We start from the raw sequence: 18402 nt of genomic DNA on the forward strand, positions 1-18402 counted from the left end.
GGCCCGCAGGGCGAGCGGGGCAGCGCGGGGCGGCGGGGCCGGTTCCGCCGGGCGCGGCCGGGCAGCCGCGGGGGCCTTGCGCGGTGCCGGCGCCCCGGCTGCGGGGCGGGGCTATCGCGATAGAGCGCGCGGCCCCGGGGCCCGGCTGCTCATCACCGGGCGGGACTATCGCGATAGAGAGCGCGGCGGTGTGTCAGGGGGGTTCGGACAGGGGAGAGGTTCCCAATTGCCACCCACGTGCGCGGCCTTGCGCTGTCACCGTGCGGGGCACAAGGCGGAACCGTCACGATAATATCGGGCCCGCCTGGCAGCGCTGTTGTGACAGAAATCTGTCCTGGAAGCCACCTCAGACTGGGCTGTCCCTGTGCCCCCGCGGCCCGGGCACGGAACCGGGGACGGAGCCGGGCATGGATCCGGCCGGGGCGTTCCCGGTGCTGGAGCGGGAGCTGCGGGCGGCGCTGGCCGAGGACGAGCGGCGGCAGCGGGAGGGCGAGGCCAAGCTGCGGGCGCTGCGCCAGGGCGTGCCCGACTACGGCCAGTTCAGGTCCAGGGAGCGGCCCGAGGGGGCTCCGGGGCCCGGAACAGCCCCGAGGGCAGAGCCCGCTCAGATTTGTCCCAAAACTCCTCAGGTGGCTCCGTGTGCGCTGAGATCTGTGTCCCTGCTCCTGGGGTGGCCTGGCTGTGGCCAGCAATGGAGTGGCACTGTCAGGGCTCTGTCCCCTCCCCGGGACACTGTCCCCTCCTCCCATTCCCACCCCAGCCCCCGTTCCGCCCCCAGGCCATGCTGGGAGTGCAGAGCAGAGGGTGGCTGTCCCCTCTGTCCCCTCTGTCCCTGTGTCCTTCCCAGCCTGTCCCTGCTGTGCCCAGGGGGTGTGGGCAGGCTGGGATGGCAGAGCTGCCCCACAGGGGTATTCCCAGTGCCCTCCAAACTCCAGGATTCTCCAGGGATCCATCTGAGGGCTCCCTGTGCTTTGACATCCAGGTAGATCCAGGGCTTTGCCACATTCTGGGACCTGCTCAAATTCCATCCATGGAGTCACCTCTGTCTCATTCCCCCTTGCCACTGATCCCTGAGGGGCAGGAAAACACCTTCAAGTGGCTTCTCCCCAAATATCTTGATGGGGTTCCAGAGGGATTTCAGGTCAGGGCCTTCTCCTCCAGCCTGTCCAGCCCCTCTGGGTGCTCACACAGCCTAAAATCAGAAATTAGCTCAGAGCAGCAGCGTGGAGCCTCAAAGTGTCCCTCCTGTCCCCGTTCCCTTCAGGGAGATTGTGCTGGCTTCTCACCTGAAGCCTCTGGAGAAGAAGGACAGGCTGGGACAGAGGAGGAATGTGCTGTGGAATCCCTGTGCAGCCCCAGCTCAGACAGCACCTGCCCACGCTGTGGACATCCCACAGGTGAGGGAGAGGCCCCAGCAGCTGGGAATTCCTCAGGAATCACCTGGGTGTTAATTGGAATGAGGGATTTACTCAGGATTCACTCTGGGTGTGAGCCAGCCCTCCTGGCCCTTGGAATATCAGGGTTTGGATCAGGCTGCAGAGATTCCCTGAGCACAGGGAATTTATTTAACATTTTAATAGGATGAGTTAATTAATCCTGCCCAATCCTGATGAGCTCACTGGGTCCCTCAGTGTTGGGGACAGGGACAGGACATTTTCTGTCCCTCCATTCATGGCTGGAGTCACCTCAGTCCTGTCCCTGCTGGGGTGTCCTGGTCATTGGGTGCTTCCCATGATAAGGAAATTTCATGGATTGCCTTACAAACATTCTCAGGGGTTGTTTATGATGCTGGGGTTTCACTGAGCTCTGTTTATTGGATCTTTTGCAACTCTCCTGCCTGGGGCTGGGGTCACTCCACAGCCATCTGTGTTCACACTGGGTGTCACAGCTCATCCACACTTCCCTTTCCCCCTGGATTTTCCTGGTTTCTCAGGATTAAATGCACTTGGCTTTTCCTTGTCTTCCCTTTTCCTCCTGATTTCTCAGAGTTAAAGGCACCTGGCATTCCCTTTCCCCCCCTGGTTTCTCAGGGTTAAAAGCACCTGGCATTTCCTTGTATTCCCCTTTTCCCCCTGAATTTTCCTGGTTTCTCAAGGTTAGAGGCACCTGGCATTTCCTTTTCCCCCTGAATTTTCCTGGTTTCTCAGGGTTAAAGACACCCGGCATTCCCCTTTCCCTCTGGATTTTCCTGGTTTCTCAGGATTAAAAGCGCCTGACATTTCCTTGTCTTCCCCCTTTCCCTCTGGTTTCTCAGGGTTAAAGGCACCTTGCATTCCCCTTTCCCGCTGGATTTTTCCTGTTTTTTCAGGGCTAAAGGCACTTTTCATTTCCTTGTGAAATGCCAAAAAGGCAGCTCCTTTTCCCTCTGAATTTCCCCCCTGGTTTCTCAGGGTTAAAGGCACCTGGCATTCCCTTGTATTCCCCTTTACCCCCTGAATTTTCCCCTGGTTTCTCAGGGTTACAGTAACCTGGCATTTCCTTTCCCCCCTGGATTTTCCTGGTTTCTCAGATTTAAAGACACCTGACATTCCCTTTTCCCTCTGGAATTCCCAGGTTTCTCAGGGTTAAAAGCACCTGGCATTTCCTTGTATTCCCCTTTTCCCCCTGAATTTTCCTGGTTTCTCAAGGTTAGAGGCACCAGGCATTTCCTTTTCCCCCTGAATTTTCCTGGTTTCTCAGAGTTAAAAGCGCCTGGCATTTCCTTGTCTTCCCCTTTTTCCCCCTGGTTTCACAGGGTTAAAGGCACCTGGCATTCCCCTTTCCCTCTGGATTTTCCTGTTTTTTCAGGGCTAAAGGCACTTTTCATTTGCTTGTGAAATGCCAAAAACCAGCTGCTTTTCCCCCTGGTTTCTCAGGGTTAAAGGCACCTGGCATTCCCTTGTATTCCCCTTTACCCCCTGAATTTTCCCCTGGTTTCTCAGGGTTACAGTAACCTGGCATTTCCTTTCCCCCCTGGATTTTCCTGGTTTCTCAGAGTTAAAGACACCTGACATTTCCTTGTCTTTCCTTTTCCTCCTGTTTCTCAGGGTTAAAGGCACCTGGCATTCCCTTTCCCCACCCTGGATTTTCCTGGTTTCTCAGGGTTAAATGCACCTGGCTTTTCCTTGTGTTCCCCTTTTTTCCCCCTGAATTTCCCCCAGGTTTCTCAGGGTTAAAGGCACCTGGCATTTCATTGTCTTCCCCTTTTCTCCCTGGATTTTGCCAAATCCCCCAGTAAAATCATCCCAGCTATCCATGGGCTGATTGGGGTGAGGGAATCAAAGTCTTCAAACCAAAGAGAAGGAGCTGAGTGTCCCTTTCTCCTCCAGGAGCTGATCCAGCTGCCCGGCACCGCTGCGGAATTTCACTGCGATTGGCGCCGATGCCTGAAAAGTGGGACAGACAAATACCAGTTTTTGCTGGAGCTTGGAGGGGAGGCCTTGGGCAGGATTTTCCAGGCTGATGTGGGCTTTGGCCTCCTGGGGGAGTTCCTGACAGTGCTGGCAGAGAACATCCATCCTGGGGACAGAGCTGCCATCCTTCAGATCCTGCAGAGCCTGGCGGGCACCGGGCGCTTCGGGCTCAACGTGGCTCTGCTGAGCCAGGCAGAGAAGGAGAGCAGCCAGGATTTGTTCAGGAAGCTGCAGAGCAGGGATGGGCAGGCTGCTGGCCAGGGGGAAGCCCATCCCATGGAGAACCACCTGGAAAAGGAAACTGAGGAGGAGAGGACAGTGGTGGAGCTGATGAAGCGGTACCAGGTCAGCTGAGGAGCACCAGGATTGAGCAGAAACCTCAAAGCTTGACTTTGGCATCACTTGTTGTTGTTCACAATAAAGTTTAGCTCCCAGGCTGTGGTGCTGTGATCTCTGAGCAGGGTGTCCTCACAGATGGGTATGGGTAAGGAGAAAACCAAGGGAAAGAAAACAGGGTGGTAGTTTTGAAGGAGAAACCCAAACCCAGATTGTGACGGTGTTCACAGGGGTTTTTGGTTGAGGGAAGAGATGAGGATCTGACTCCATGTTTCAGAAGGCTTGATTTATTATTTTACTATATATATTACATTAAAACTATACTAAAATAATAGAAGAAAGGATTTCATCAGAAGGCTGGCTAAGAATAGAATAGCAAAGAATGATAAAAAGGTTTGTGGTTCCGCTCTCTGTCTGAGCCAGCTGGGCTTTGATTGGCCATTAATTACAAACATCCAACATGTGCCAATCCCAGATGCACCCGTTGCATTCCACAGCAGCAGATAACCATTGTTTACATTTTGTTCTTGAGGCCTCCCAGCTTCTCAGGAGGAAAAATCCCAAGGAAAGGATTTTTATAAAAACGTCTGTGACATCAGATAGTCCCTTTCCTCCTCCACCCTTGCTCACAGTTACTGAGGGGTTTTAGGAGATGTAATCAATGACAGTGACAACCAGCAAATGGCAGTTACCCCAGCAGACTGGAAGCATGGCAGGTCCAGGTTCATCCCCGAGGCCTGGAATGGGAATATTGGCCTTTGTGGCAGCACTTGGGGGGACACGTGTGTCCCTGCAGTCTGCTGTGGTGTCATTCCTCCTCCCTTTGCACATCTGATGGCAGCTGAGCACTGGAGACTTCAGCAAAAAAAGATCCCGGAGTTACCCAAGATTGGGAGATTGTCTTGGTTTGGAAAGAGAGGAGTCTGCTAAGGAAGGCAGGAGCCTCCCCTGAAAGGGAAAATAAACCCTCCCCACCTCTCTGAATTGCTATAAATTTTAAATTAAGGGGCTCTCAGGCAAAAATATGGGAGCAGGAAATAACAGTTCTTTAATAGGGAAACAGAAAAAAAAAATAAAGGATAAAATAAACAATGCAGTGCACCAGAACAACACTGACAGAGTCAGAACCCAACCTGACACCCCGTGGGTCAGGGTGTTGGTGGCAGTGCCATTGGAATTGTGGCTCAGCCCTCCTGCAGTGTCAGGGGTGGTTCTGTTGGAGCAGGGGGATCTGCAGAGAAGGATGTATTCTGCCTCTGAAGATCCAGGGGAAGGAGAGGCAGCTGCTGTTCCTCTGGGGAATCCAGTGCAGAAAGCCGTGCTGGTGTCTCAAAACCTCTGGATTATATCTGGGTAGCAATGCTTGGCTCCTCCCTCTGGGCTCACATCTCCCAATGGGATGTTACAGTTCTTATCAGCCATGCAGTGACATTCAATAGCTGTTATCAGCAATGTCCCCTCCCGAGGGAGGTGTGAATGTGGTCACTCAAAGAGAGAGATAAGGCAAACTGCCCACTTGACAAAGGTGATCTGCCACACAGAAACGGGGCTGGAAACAAAACCTGCACACTTGGGCCAGGACCGACACCCCAGGGCTGTCCCCCTCAGCCCTGAGCTGGGGATGTGTGGATGCCATGGGACAGAGAGAGAGAAACAGCAAGCGCTTCTCACAGCGGCTTGTGAGGAGTTCTAGGGAGCTGGAAAGATGTGATAACTTGTTGAGTATAAACAATTTGCAGGTGGTGTTTTTCTACTTTATTTTTCTGTTCCTCTGAAGGGCAGTGCGTGAAAAAGATGTTTCTGTTACTTAGACAATAGAATAGTGTTGGGGAAGATGAAACAGGATGATTATAACTATGATTGTCTGGCAAAAGATTTTGAGAATATGGAAACTATAAGCGAGATTGAAATGAAAGCAAGCTTTGAGATCCCTCAGTTGCTGAACAACTGGAAAACAATGGTGTGGCCAGCTGAAGGTGATCCCCTTTTGATGGAACAACACCCTCTGCTTGCAGACAGGCCCAAGGGTCAGAGCAGACCCTACAGCTTAGCAGAAGGGGCCCAAAGAGGAGTTTTTAGGGTTTAAAATGTAACACAGTGTGGTAATGTAATGATTATTATAGGCTGTATGGAAATGCTATAGGATTTGTATCTTGTACTAGATTGATTAGTGAGAATCAGAATATTCAACACAGAAGATTTATGGTATTGGAACAGGAACTTCACTCCCTTATGCTTTTGCTCTCTCACTCTTTTACTCTCTCACCCTCTGATCCTCTCTCCCCCTCTCTTCTCTCAGCCTGCTCTGAGCTGTGTTTGGCAGCTCCCAGCAGGGCCCTGCACCCAGGCCCTTTGCAATAAACCCCAAGTTCCACACCCTGGCTGCAGAGATCTCTCATCTCCATCTGTCCCCACCATCCTACCCCCCTGACACTTCCACAGACAGAATCTATTGTGCCACTCTATAAAAACCGCGCGGTTCTTTTGAATAAAACCTTCTTTGCCGTTTCTACCATCCTGCCTCTCGCCTGTTCCTGCCTCAATCTTGGCACAAGAATGACAGGGATGTTGCCCCCCCAGGGGCTCTGTTCATGTGCTCTCTGCTGCCTGGCTGCAAAGCTGCCCCTGGATTTTCCAGCCAGGTTCTTTCCCAATTCCTGTCACAGACGGAGCTTCTGGCTGTCACTTCAGCCCGTGCTGCTGCCAGGGGAGCAGCCCAGGTGGCTGCAGGCTTTTCCAGCCAGCTCCCAGCTGGGCTCCGTGGTGGCTCCTGGATTCCTGCCTGCACAAATCCCTGAGCTGTGCTGGAATTCTGCCCTTCCTGCTGCCAGCTCTGCCTCCCAACAAGCAAAACCACAGCTGCAGAGGACACAGGAACAGCCCTCAGCTCCCAGCACTGCAGGGGTTAATCCCTGCAGGATTACAGAGCAGTGGAGGAAGCACTTTGGGTTCTACTGGGAGATTTTTAGGGATTCAGAGGGCGAGGCTGCCAGGTGAGTCTTGGTGGCTGTGTTCCCCCTGGCCTGCACACACAACCCTGGCTGGTGCCACCCTGGGGACACTGTCGGGCTCTGTCTGGGGCTGAGTTTGGTGGCAAAGTCTCCAGGCCTGGAGCTGCCTCTCTGTGTGTGAGCCCTCCCAGCTCATGCTGGGGCTTTGTTGCCCTTCAAGGACCCAACCAGCTGCATCCTGCTCCATCCCTGAGTGTGGGAGATGCAGATTGTTTTCCATAGCTCTGTCCCTCCCTGATTTTTGCTTCTCCTGTCATCACCAGGTGTTTGGTTCACCATCATCAACACGGTTCAAGCGCCAGAGCATCGCTGGGACCCACAGTGCCCTCCCAGACAGCAGGATTTCCCTTGGGAATGCTGACATCCTCAAGTCCCATCCTCAAACAAAGGAGATGAGCCTGGAGGGGGGCACATCCTGCTCCCTGCTGAAACCCTGCAGAGATGCCACCACCTTTGGGGGACGTGTAAGATAACTCTGTAGGGCACAAACATTGACTCCCAATTCTGTGCTGAGTCAAAAACACCTCAAAAGCAGAGACAGTTCTGAAGAAAATTGCCAGATTATTTGAAAAAAAAAACCCAACAACTTTCCATTCAAAAAGTCAAAACCAAACATTGAAAAAATGTTGAAACTAAAATAGGCTAAAATGGCCCTCACATTGGAAATTCCTTGCGTGAGGGTGATCCAAGCTGTCCAAGTGGTGGAGCTGCTACAACTTGGCCAGTTTCCTGAACACCTCAGCCCTGCAGTGGGACAGGTGGATGAGGAAGAAGATGCCGACAATGACGGCGAAGCTGATGCCCACAGCCCTCATGACGAAGATGGACTCGGGGTCGCTGGGGCTGCGCTGGCGCCGGGGCTCGAAGGTGACAGTGAGCTGGAAGCCGGCCACCAGCTCGCCCTCCCGCCAGCAGAAGTAGGTGGCTTTGTCCCTCCTGCGCAGCCGCTGCAGGTGCAGGTGGTTCCCGTGGTCGATGAAGAGCCTCATGTGCTTCCTGACCCCCACCAGGTAGTGGGCACGGTAGAGCCGCACGGATCCCTTGTCCCAGGCCACGGCGTGCTCCGGCCGCGCCCCCGGGCACGAAATCACCAGGTCAGTTTTGGGGGGCTGGTTGTGGTACTGGATGGGGACACGGGGCAGCTCTGGTTTCTCACCCAGCTTGTAAACCACGTTGGAGATGGACTGCACGCCCTCCTCGGGGGCTTCCTTCTGCTGGCAAGGGGCCAGGCAGCTCCTGACGGCCACCTCGGGGCTGCGGAGGCGGATGAGGCGCCCGAAGGGTTTGGGGACGGCCCTGGAGCCGCAGGAGCTGACGTTGGGCAGCGCCGTGCGGTAGCGGGGTTTCAGCTGGGGGCTCTGCACGTAGCACAGCCCGATGCGCCGCTGCTCGCCCCGCACCCCGCAGCGGTCACAGCGCGTCCAGTCCCAGAAGGTGGTGAACAGCGTGAACTCCTTCTCCTTGTGGTCCTCTTGGACGTGCTGGTCTTTATCCAGGAAAGCCACGGTGATCTTCTTGGTGGGCTGCACGTCCACGTCGTAGCCGTAGAAGAAAAGCCCTTCCTTGGTGCCGCACAGGTAATGGCCAGAGTCCCTCACCTGGGCTCGGAACACGATCAGGCTGAACAGGCGGATGCTGAAGCGCTTCAGGAGGTCGCTGCCCGCGCGCACCTGCTTGGAATCCACGATCACGGTGCCGTTGAAGTCCGTCAGCACCGTGGTTTCGTGGCTGTGCAGGTTCTTCTGGAAGTACCAGACCACAGAGGAGGCCTCCTCGGGTTTGCACTTGCAGGGCAGCTCGAAGGTCATGTCCGCCAGGTAGGCGACGTTCTCGAACACCAGGAAGGCGGGACATGCCGTCTTCTTGAACACATCCCCTTTCTTCTCAATGGCAAAGGCCTGGAGAACATCCAGCAGGGACAGGAGAATGGTGGCTCCCAGCAGCCTCGTCCCCATCACTGCAGGTGCTCCCTGGCCCAGCAGAACTCACAGAGCCCAGGCAGGGATCTGCTGGGAGCATCCTGCCCTGGAACAGCCCAGCCTCTGTCACCCTCTCTGAAAGCAGCTCTGGAGCGTTGTCGCCCGCGTGCCTGGCAACAATGGAGCTGTGCTGGGACCAGCGGAACCCCCAACGCCTCATCATGGTTTGAGCTGGGTGGGAACTTAGAGAGGATCTCTAGTGCAGATCAACATCTCCATGGCTGTGCCATTGGGAAGATAGTGGCTTTTGAGACAGAGAAGTTTTAGGTTGTGCTTTAATTATTAGGTCAAAGAGAACCTTTGACCATGGGCTGGCCAGTCTGATGAGAGGGAAGGCTTGGGGGGTGAGTTCCAAATGTTTGTGCCATTGTTTCCTCCTGGGGAGGAGACCGGGCCAGCCTGATGTTCCTTGGCTCAAGATGAGAATCATGGGGCAAACCCCATCAGTGCTGTGTTTGGCTGTGGTGGAACCTCTCACACCCCACACGGTTTTATGATCCCCTCTCTGAAGTGCCTGGACACAAAGAGTCACAGCATGGGGAACAAATAAGAACTGGAAATGTGAGTGTGCAGTGGCAGAGCTGTGATCCCACTGGGATGACAGTGGGACAGCTCACCTGACTGGGATACTGTCATGGATGGCCATGGCCATGTGTCTCCACATCCCTCACCTGCACTCTGGGACACTCAGCAGAGGCACCCACAGCCCTGGGATGATGGAGAAGGAGGACAGAACCCAACCCCAGAGCCAGAACCATTTCCAGGCTCCCCACACGAGGGTGAGGCAGGAGAGAACAGCCACGTGTTGACCCTTGGATTTGGGACAGAACAATTTATTAAAAACACAACAACCTATTTCCTAAACCCACTCATAACCTGCAAACACACATACAGCACTGTGCCAACAGAGGGGGCACAGAGGTGGGCACTGGGCTGGAGCCACGGCCAGAAGGGTGGTATGGGGCAGGAGGAGTTGCTCGAGGAGCTGCCAGAGGAGCTGGAGGCCTTTGGGGTTTGGGCACTGGGAGGGGAGCTCGGGAGGGGGCTCGGGGGGGCTTCCTGGAGCTCTGGCTGCTGCTGCTGCTGCTCAGGGCTCGGGGGAAGCAGCTCTGGAGCCGGCCCGGGCAGGGGGCTGGGGGTCCGTGCTGGTGCCGCGGTGCCAGGGCTCTGGGTGCCCGGCCGAGGGGAGGGCTGGCAGCTGGCGCTGCTGGCACTGCGGGGCTTCAGGGGCACGGGGGAGCTCTGCCCTGCCCCAGGAGTGCTTGCTGCCTTCCAGGCCCGCCGGCGCTTCCTCCGTGTTCGGGAGCCACGGGAGTTTTCTGATTGGGAATCGCTGCTCGACTCGAGCATCCTCATCACAGGCCACACAGAGATGGGGCTGGAGCATGGAGAGAGCTCCTGGCAGCACAGCGGGGCCGTGATGGGCACAGGGGAGTCTGGCATGGTCACAGGAGCCTCGGCTGAAAGAGTAGAGAAGCAACAGAATCACCTCCGTGTCTGCAGCTCGGGAGCATCCCCAACCCCCGGGGCACCCCCACTGTCCCCATCCCAAATCCTCACCTGCAGAGCTCAGCTGCATTCCTGGGGCTGGGGCAGCCTCGCTGAGCTCTTCAAGGCAACAGGGAAGTGCAGCTTCCTCCAGCCCTGGGGACTCCTCCAGATATTTGGGCTCCTCCAGCCCTGGGGACTCCTCCAGACCTGGGGACTCCTCCAGATCTTTGGGCTCCTCCAGCCCTGAGGACTCCTCCAGATCTTCGGGCTCCTCCAGCCCTGAGGACTCCTCTAGCCCTGAGGACTCCTCCAGATCTCTGGGCTCCTCCAGCCCTGAGGACTCCTCCAGATATTTGGGCTCCTCCAGATCTTTGGGCTCCTCCATCCCTGAGGACTCCTCCAGCCCTGGGGACTCCTCCAGATCTTTGGACTCCTCCAGCTCTTTGGGCTCCTCCAGCTTTGTGGTCTCCTCCAGCCTTATGGACTCTTCCAGCCCTGTGGGCTCCTCCATCCCGGTAAGTTCCTTCAGCCCTGTGAGCTCCTCCATCCCTGCAAGCTCCTCCAGCCCTGTGGGTTCCTCCATCTCTGGGAGCTCCTCCAGCCCTGTGGGTTCCTCCATCCCTGGGAGCTCCTCAATCCCTGGGAGCTCCTCCAGCCCTGTGGGTTCCTCCATCCCTGGGAGCTCCTCCATCCCTGCGAGCTCCTCCAGCCCTGTGGGTTCCTCCATCCCTGGGAGCTCCTCCAGCCCTGGGAGCTCCTCCAGCCCTGTGGGTTCCTCCATCTCTGGGAGCTCCTCCAGCCCTGTGGGTTCCTCCATCCCTGGGAGCTCCTCCAGCCCTGGGAGCTCCTCCAGCCCTGTGGGTTCCTCCATCCCTGGGAGCTCCTCCAGCCCTGCGAGCTCCTCCATCCCTGCGAGATCCTCCATCCCTGGGAGCTCCTCCAGCCCTGTGGGTTCCTCCATCTCTGGGAGCTCCTCAATCCCTGGGAGCTCCTCCAGCCCTGTGGGTTCCTCCATCTCTGGGAGCTCCTCAATCCCTGGGAGCTCCTCCAGCCCTGTGGGTTCCTCCATCTCTGGGAGCTCCTCCATCCCTGCGAGCTCCTCCATCCCTGCAAGATCCTCCATCCCTGGGAGCTCCTCCAGCCCTGTGGGTTCCTCCATCCCTGTGGGCTCCTCAAGCCCTGTGGGCTCCTCCACTTCCTTTGTCTTCTCAGTAATTTCATCAGGGCAGGGTCTGTGAGTAGAGATTTGGGGAAAGAGTGTCAGACTTGGAATGTGGGATATTCCCTAGCTGTAAATGCCCTCCTGGAGGGCCTGAGCTGTGAGGTGTGTGTGCACCTGTGGGTGACAAGGCACCCAGGGACAGGCCAGCATCTCCAAGCTCAGCCCTGGTCCCCACATCCATCCAACCATGGACAGCCCAGTCTGCCCAGGCTGAGAGGAGACAGCAGGACATGGGGAGGACTCATGGGCACTCACTTCTGCTTCTGGTCCTGCTGAAGGGGACTTGGTGTCTTGGTCTGGAATTGCAGATCGGACGGGGAGGCTGTTCTGGAGCTGCAGGGAGACGCCCCAGTGTCCTGCAGGGACTGGGGTCAGGCAGTGGTTAAAACACAACAGTGCAGCATGAACCCATCTCCAGGGCTGCTCCTCAGCCTCCTCCAGGCTCCAAGGGGTTGGTGGCACACCTACCCCTTCCCTCCCCCTTTCCCCGGGCTTAAAAAGACACGGGACCATGTGGTTGCTGTTCTGTTGGAGCTGTTACCAGATCAGAGATCTGTGACCCTGGAATAAAACTCTGGATCAAACCCTCTGGCAGAATCCGTCTCCTTTTCCTCTTCACCATCACCTAAAGCCTTTCCTCCAGAGGTAAAACCTGAGCTCCTGATTGCCCGGACTTGTCCCCCGTGCCAGCTGCAGCATCTGGCCAGCCAAAGGTGTCTGTGAGGTGAAACCACCACAGCTGCCGCCTTTGGTCAAGCAGCAAGGGCCAGATGAGCCCAGGCATGTCCCATCCAACTATATTGGTATTTAATTCCAATATGTTGGTATTTAATTCCAATATGTTGGCGCTCAACGTGGGGCAGCTCCAACCTGGGGATGGATCAGTCAGGGAAGAGACCCCTGAGGTGGCACCCTCACTTTTGCTGCAATATCCAGCCAGCTAAAGGTGTCTGTGAGGTGAAACCACCACAGCTGCCACCCTTGGTCAAGCAGCAAGGGCCAGACGAGCCCAGGCACGTTCCACCCGGCAATATCGGGATCACATTCCAATGCACCCCACCACAGACCCCCCAGCAGCTCCCGAGCCCGTGGGGCCGTCCCGGTGCTCACCGGCAGCATGATGTGCCGGGCGCGGCTGGCGAAGCGCAGCGTGCTGTAGGTGTCGGGGCCGGCGGGCGCCGCGGGGCTCACGGCGGCGATCACGGTGCTGCGGAAGCTGCCCACCAGCGAGTCCTTCAGCAGCAGCGTCAGTTTGCTGTCCCGGAACGGCACGTGGCTCTGCCCACCCTGTCCCGAGATATCGCTCAGCTCTGGGCCGTGGGGACACCATCCCGGAGCAGCCCCGGGGAGCCACACTCACCTTGGCTCCGGCCAGAGCACGGACCACGCTTTTGAAGGCCAGCAGGGAGCGGTTGATGCTGGTGCCCTCCCACATCCCCTCTCCCCGGCCCGGCGTTTCCCAGGCTCGCTCCGAGCCCGCCAGGTCGATGAAGCTCAGCTTGGCCACACGCGGGTCCCTGGTGGGGCCTCCAGTGATGTCCCAGTGCTTCACCTGGATCTGGGGACAGAGAGGGCTGAGATGGCTCCACACAGGTGCTCTGGGCTCTGTGCTTTCAGGGAACCTTTTCAAGAGCCAGGGAATCCAGAGGGAGGAGAGGAACGTGGCATGTTGAAAGGATGAGCCAAACCGCCCCGTGATGACACAAGGAGCAGAGCCAGGGAAGGGATGTGGCAGGGAGGGACAGCTATGGGAACAATCAGCATCTCCCAGACTCAGTGATAGGGAGGGGTATGGCTGGGCAGGTCCTCAGAGGGACTGGAAAAGCATGAAGCCACCTGCCAGCAGCAAGGGGCAAGGCAGCAGGCTCAGGCTGAAGTGACAGCCCTGGAATTGGGCAAGGACCTGGCTGGAACTGAAATCCAGGGGCAGCAGAGAACACATGAACAGAGCCCCTGGGGAGCAACATCCCAGGGGTGCCCAGGTGTGCAGGTTTTGTTTCCAGCCCTGTTTGCAGCAGCCCTCACCTGGAAGATGGCGTGGGAGCGGGAGGAGGCGGCGTTGGCCTTGGTGGAGCGCTGGGCCCGGTTTTTGTTGCCTTTGGCCAACAAGGCCAGGAGATGCTCTGGAGTTGTGGGCTGGGGGAGAAGGGGCAGGGGGCGGATCAGCACCTGGGCACCCTGAGGCCGAGCAGCCCTGGGCAGTGCCAGCTCTGCAGGGCCCTGGCAGCTCGGGGCCACCTTTGCTGCCAGCCAGGAGCCAGGAGCACCTGGGACCTCCCCAGCCCGTGTCCCCAGGGCTCCCAGCACGGTGCAGATGAGTCTGTCCCAGCCCTTGTGCTCAGACCTGGTGCAAGGAGAGGCCCTGTGCCACGACTCCTTTCCCGGGCTGCTCCCAGACGTTCAGAGCGCCCTGGGGCTTCAGCAGGTCATAGACACGTTCCTTGTACACCTGGAGCAGGACATCGAGGTCAGGCTGAGCTTGAATTCTCTGGGAGGGAGCTGGGTACCCCTGCAGGATCTGGCACAGCCAGGGCTTCCCCCTGACCCCACCTCTGGCACCTCATTCCACCAGGAGCAGCTGATGGGGCTCAAAAGGCAGGGCCAGCTCCCAGAGCTTTGCTGGGCAGTTCCCTCAACCCTGCTCCTCTCCAGCCCTTCCAGGAGGCCCTCACTGCTCCGTGGAGCACAGCAAGGGAGAGGAAAGCCCTGCTCTAGCAGAGAGGGAGGAACAGCAGCAGCTGGATGATTCTGCCAACCCCAGGGGACACTGCAGGTACCCCGAGTGTGGCTCTGGATCAACCCCAAATCTCCTCCCTGGGGACCCTGAGGCAGGAGGGGACACGCTGAGCCACAGCAAACCTGCTGGTAGGAGACCAGGACCTCCCAGCTCCTGTCCTTCATGGCCTCGAGCCTCTTGTAGAGCTCCACCGTGGCCAGGTGCACAATGCCAGGAGTCCTCTTGGTGCCCATCATGGTGTGGGTCTTCCCAACCCCTGAGGCTCCGTAGGCAAACACTGCAGGGAAAAGAGGTGGGAGGTGAAATGATCTAAGAGCAGGAGAGGAGGAGGAGGAGGAGGAGGAGGAGGAGGAGGAGAAGGAGAAGGAGAAGGAGAAGGAGAAGGAGAAGGAGAAGGAGAAGGAGAAGGAGAAGGAGAAGGAGAAGGAGAAGGAGAAGGAGAAGGAGAAGGAGAAGGAGAAGGAGAAGGAGAAGGAGGAGAAAGAAGGAGAAAGAAGGAGAAAGAAGGAGAAAGAAGCTTATCTGCTTCCCACACAGATAAGACACAAGGTAACTCTCATAACCTTCCCCACTGCTCCTCAGGGCCGTTTTTCTCCCTGGTTTCAGCCTCTCTAGTGCAGCAGGGACAGAAGGAGCCTCCAGGTGAGTGCTGCTCCCATGCTCAGCTCACCTCTGACCCTCTCCCCACGAGGCATTTCTGCTTCCTCTCTTTCACCCCCATGTTCCAGCACCTCCTCTGAGGCCTCCCCATCGGGGTGGGATGCCCTGATCTGGAGCCTCAGCCCTCTCCTGACTCAGTGCTGGGGCCTGGGGACAGGGACAGCCCTTCAGTGGCTCTGAGGAACCACCAGGAGCTGGATCAGCATCCCCTGGTGTGAGCTCCTGGTGCAGGGAGAGCCTGGGCTGCTCCTGGGAATGCTCCTGTGCCATGCAATGCTGGGAACAGCTCTGGGGCTGTGGGAGCTGTCCAGGACCTGTCAGACCTGGATTTCCAGAGCCCATTCCAGCCTGGAAAGGCATGGCAGAGCCAAAAAGGCTCTTTCTCCAAGCATCCACCACACTTCTACCCATCCTTCCTGACCCAGAATAGACAAGAGCAAGTAATCCTTGTTCCTCTAAATGCCTGGCCAGAGACCCTTGGGGAAGCTGTGGGAGGGGGCTGTGTCTCAAAGGGATTTAGGGTCTTTGGGAAGTCTCTGGGGGTCCAGGGGAGCTGTAGGAGCATGAAGAGGTTTGTGGGCTCGTTTGGAACCCAAAGAGACCCAAAGAGAGGCCAGGGTTTTGGGAGAGGCTGTGGGAGCCTGAAGAGGGTTCAGGCTCATGGGGAGCTCCAAAGGGGCACAGGATTGGCACAGGGAGGGGTGGGCACAGACCCTGGTGAGGGATCTCTCTGTCCCAACACCCACATCCACCCTCTGCACCCCATCCCCACGGTGCTGAGCACTGCTGGAACCAACACGCTGTGTGCTTTTGGGCTGCTGCTGGGTCACCCCATTCCCAAAGATGCACGGGGGCTTCCAAATGAAATCCTGAGCCCTGGGAGGGGACGGGGCAGGAGTTCCTACAAGGATCAGGGCTGTGTGAAGGACTCACCGGAGCAGTTGTAGCCAGCGAGGAGCGTGTCCAGCAGAGGCAGCGTGGTGTGCTCGAACACCTCCTCCTGCGTGGCCCTCTCGCCAAAAACGTGGTCGAACTCGAACTCGAGGCTCCTGCGGCGGCGGCCGGGGCCGGGGCTGGTGCCGGGGCCGGTGCCGGTGCCGCCGGGCTCCTCGGAGGTGAAGAGCACGGCGCGCTGGCTCAGGACGTGCAGGATGGGGGGCGCAGCTCGCTCCCGGGGGTTGGGGGGTCTCACACGCAGCACCACGGCCACGGAGCCCTCCTGGGGAGGGGCCTCTGCCCCCCAACAGGCACCTGGGGCTGGGGCATCGGGCTGCTCCGGGCTCCCCACCCACTGATCCTGGTCCTCCTGTGGTCTGGGGGGGGGATAGGGTCAGCTGGAGGGTGCGTGGGGGAGAGAGATCCCCAGGCTGGGTGAGCTCTCAGAGCTTTCCCCCTTCACCGGGGTCTGTGCCCACCCCTGCCTGTGCCAACCCTGGTGCCCCTTTGGAGCTCCCCATGAGCCTGAACCCCTTCAGGCTCTCACAATCTCTCCCAAAACCTTCACCCCTCTTCGGGTCTCTTTGGATTCCAAACAACCCTACAACACTTTCATGCTCCTACTGCTCCTCTGGAGCCCACAGAGACTCTCCAAAGACCCTAAACCCCTTTGAGACACAACCCCCTCCCACAGCCCAACATCCCCCTTTCAGCCCACTCAGCCTAACCCTCTTTTGGCCCCAACAGCCCTTCTCACAACAGAATCACAGAACCCCAGAATTCCAGAACCACAGAAACACAGAATCCCAGAATCTCAGAATAATGAGGTTGGAAGAGATCTCTAAGATCATCAAATCCAAGCTATGCCCCAATGTCGCAGACAACTTTTATAAAAAATCCTTTCTTTAGGATTTTTTCTCCTGAGAAGCTGGGAGGCCTCAGGAACAAAATGTAAACAATGGTTATCTGCTGCTGTGGAATTCAGCAGGTGCATCTGGGATTGGTCTCCTGTGGTTGTTTCTGATTAATGGCCAATCACAGCCCAGCTGACTCAGACTCTGTCTGAGACACAAACCTTTGTTATTCACTTTTTTCTATTCTTAGCTTAGCCAGCCTTCTGATGAAACCTTTTCTTCTATTCTTTTAGTACAGTTTTACTGTAATATATATAATAAAATAATAAATCAGCCTTCTGAAACATGGAGTCAGATCCTCATATCTTCCCTCATTCTGGGACCCCTGTGAACACCATCACACCCTAACACCTCAACTCCCCACATTTTGGCCCCCACAGCCCCTCTCACGACAGAATCCCAGAATAATGAGGTTGGAAGAGACCTCTAAGATCAAGTCCAACCCATGCCCTAACACCTCACCTAGAGCACAGCATGTCCAGTCTTTTTACAAACACACCCAGAGACGGTGACCGCGCCACCTCCCTGGGAAGAGCATTTATTCCTCTTTCCACCCCGCTATCGCTCCTCAGAGCCCCCTCCCACAGCCCTGCAGCCCCCCAGGACTGACCCAGCCACCGCATTCCCCGCGGGGACAGCAGCACCCACGCCTGAGGTCGGCATGGCCGGGCAAGGGACGAGGCAGAGCCCCGGTCACCGGGAACGCCGAGAGCGGAGCGGCCACCGGAGCGCGGCTGAGCGGGGACAGCGCGGCCGTTGTCACCGGGGACCCGCCGGTGCCTGGCAGCCCTGGAACGTTGGCACCTGTGGCCATGGAGCCGGGCCGGGAACAACGGAGCCCCCGAGGATGCATTGCCGTGGAATGACGGCGTCACTGAGGGGTTCGGGCCGGAGCCGGAGCGGGGATCTCGCCCTCCTCTGGCCGGGATGCGTTCGGTGTTCGGTGTTTGGTGTTTGGCTCGGGTGCAGCTTTTCCTCCACCAGAACCCCTCAGTCCTTATCTGCAGACTCTCAGCTCTTCTCCCACTTTGTGCTGTCCCTGTGCAGGTGCAGCCCCTTCCCTTGGCATTATTGAATTTCACTGTGTCAAGACTCTCAGCTCCTCTCCCACTCTGTGCTGGTGCTGCGACTGTCCCTGTGCTGGTGCAGCCCCTTCCCTTGGCACTATTGAACTTCACTGTGTCCTTCTCTGCAGGACTCTCAGCTCCTCTCCCACTCTGTGCTGGTGCAGCCCCTTCCCTCAGCTTTACTGAACTTCCCTGTGTCCTCTTGGTGCCGCTTCTCCAGCTTGTCCTGGGTGTCACCAGCACTGCAGCTTTGTGTCACCTTTGTGAACCTTGGGACACTGTCAGTGAGGAAGGGACTGCAAACACCCAGAGCCCTCAGGGACACATTTGTCACCATCCAGCCAGTTCCTGACCCCCCCTCTCACAGCCGTGTCCCCCCAGCTCGGGGGTGAGGATGGATTTTGGAAGGGGATGAAGGCAGCTCCAGGCAGAGGGTGCAGCTGTGGATTGGGGTGTCTGGGGATGGGGATTATAAGGATGTCTGTGGTTTGGGGATGGGGACTAGGGGTCTCTGGGGATGGGGATTGGGGTGTCTGTGGATTGGGGTGCCTGGGGATGTAGATTAGGGTGTCTGGGTATTGGAGTGTCTGGGGATGGGGATTGGGGTGTCTGTGGATTGGGGTGTCTTTGGATGGGGATTGGAGTTTCTAGGGATGG

At 57.3% G+C, this 18402-nt stretch overlaps 3 protein-coding genes across 3 annotated transcripts; 1 reads left to right on the forward strand and 2 right to left on the reverse strand.

Moving 5' to 3' along the window:
* The first annotated feature begins 162 nt into the window (after nt 1-162).
* On the forward strand, nt 163-3767 carry CCDC103 (coiled-coil domain containing 103). The gene is made up of 3 exons (XM_058041663.1): nt 163-544; nt 1265-1397; nt 3309-3767. Exons 1-3 carry the CDS (start codon nt 408-410, stop codon nt 3744-3746), a joined length of 708 nt encoding a protein of 235 aa, XP_057897646.1. The 5' UTR covers nt 163-407; the 3' UTR covers nt 3747-3767.
* A 3682-nt stretch (nt 3768-7449) lies between these two features.
* On the reverse strand, nt 7450-8694 carry FAM187A (family with sequence similarity 187 member A). The gene has a single exon (XM_058041496.1). The coding sequence runs from the start codon at nt 8692-8694 to the stop codon at nt 7450-7452; it is 1245 nt and encodes a 414-aa protein (XP_057897479.1).
* Nucleotides 8695-9570: 876 nt separating this feature from the next.
* On the reverse strand, nt 9571-17531 carry KIF18B (kinesin family member 18B). The gene is given in 12 exon segments (XM_058041497.1): nt 9571-10178; nt 10279-10552; nt 11405-11441; nt 11687-11796; nt 12542-12718; nt 12792-12989; nt 13457-13567; nt 13776-13880; nt 14291-14445; nt 15762-16055; nt 16058-16141; nt 17327-17531. Coding segments are annotated over 12 exon segments (2358 nt in total).
* Nucleotides 17532-18402: the final 871 nt, after the last annotated feature.

This window comes from Melospiza georgiana, chromosome 28 (assembly GCF_028018845.1).
Source record: "Melospiza georgiana isolate bMelGeo1 chromosome 28, bMelGeo1.pri, whole genome shotgun sequence".
NCBI lineage: Eukaryota > Metazoa > Chordata > Aves > Passeriformes > Passerellidae > Melospiza > Melospiza georgiana.

Coding starts and splice junctions, on each gene's coding strand:
- CCDC103 (XM_058041663.1), top strand. CDS start 408: ATGGATCCGGCCGGGGCGTTCCCGGTGCTGGAGCGGGAGCTGCGGGCG. Junction 545..1,264: donor CCCGACTACGGCCAGTTCAG/GTCCAGGGAGCG, acceptor CGTTCCCTTCAG/GGAGATTGTGCTGGCTTCTC. Junction 1,398..3,308: donor ACGCTGTGGACATCCCACAG/GTGAGGGAGAGG, acceptor TTTCTCCTCCAG/GAGCTGATCCAGCTGCCCGG.
- FAM187A (XM_058041496.1), bottom strand. CDS start 8,694: ATGGGGACGAGGCTGCTGGGAGCCACCATTCTCCTGTCCCTGCTGGAT.